General features: G+C 34.9%; 1 protein-coding gene across 1 annotated transcript in view; it reads right to left on the bottom strand.

The window, feature by feature from the left end:
* The window catches only part of EPB41L4A (erythrocyte membrane protein band 4.1 like 4A), a gene marked incomplete at both ends in the record, with an annotated part of 42273 nt that overhangs the window by 18929 nt on the left and 22469 nt on the right, over positions 1-875 (bottom strand). Inside the window, one exon of the mRNA XM_010192646.1 lies at positions 800-875. This exon is cut by the window's right edge and continues 11 nt beyond it. Within this exon, the coding sequence (XP_010190948.1) occupies positions 800-875 (76 nt within the window). The remainder of the gene's footprint in view (positions 1-799) is intronic.

The raw sequence follows: 875 nt of genomic DNA, 5'->3' as shown, positions 1-875 counted from the left end.
AATACATACTTTATCTTCTGGTGGTATCTCTATTTTCTTTCAAGTAATTTTACAAAGCACTAGCATATAACTCAGTGAACTATCTACATTACAACTCACCATCTGAGCTTTTTATTTTCTTTTATTCAAAAACACCTTGCCAGAAGCACAATTATTCAAACAAGATAGAATGATGTTTCCACCAGGAGCACATAGCCTCCAGGTGATGACTTAGATTTAATCCCAACACACACTGTTTTACAGAAGAAGTGGAGGATTTAGCTGAGGCAATAAAGACAACTTGCAATACTGCATGATACAGCAGAGGAAAAGCTGGAAACATACTCTGGAACTTTAGCAAAACCTTCATAATGAATATTAAAGAAAGCCAGACATACTGCTTCTACCCTACCCTAGTTTTTGCAATGGTATTGAAAATGTTTCAGGACACACTTGGTGTAATTTACACAAGCATAATGTGCAAATTCTTGTGTTAAAGACAAAAGTTATAGCCCTCTCTCAACTCTCCTGATGCTTGCACTAATTACTTCTTATTTATCTGAACTGTTTTTTCTAGAGTAAAACTGATTGTCTTTTATAGGTGTAATACAATCAGCCTTTCACCTGAAAACCATTAGGCTTCTATATGTCTGTATGAATAACTGAATCCCCTTAGTCTTTAAATATGTCTTCCTTTTTGTTGCCCAAGTACATCAGTTCCTTTCAAGTTATTCTGTGGCAACTGAACTATATAAATACTCTCCCACACAGTATTTTTTTTAAATTGTTACCAAGTTTAAAATATTTAAATAACACTTACATAAACAGGATGGAGATCCACTCCATACATTTCCAAGGATTTGGCCACCCCTAAGTAGTTTGTTTCTGCCTCAGCA

This window comes from Mesitornis unicolor, unplaced genomic scaffold (assembly GCF_000695765.1).
Source record: "Mesitornis unicolor isolate BGI_N332 unplaced genomic scaffold, ASM69576v1 scaffold48809, whole genome shotgun sequence".
Lineage (NCBI taxonomy): Eukaryota > Metazoa > Chordata > Aves > Mesitornithiformes > Mesitornithidae > Mesitornis > Mesitornis unicolor.
Note: the sequence above shows the minus strand (reverse complement) of the source record. Positions and strands in the feature narration are given on the sequence as shown.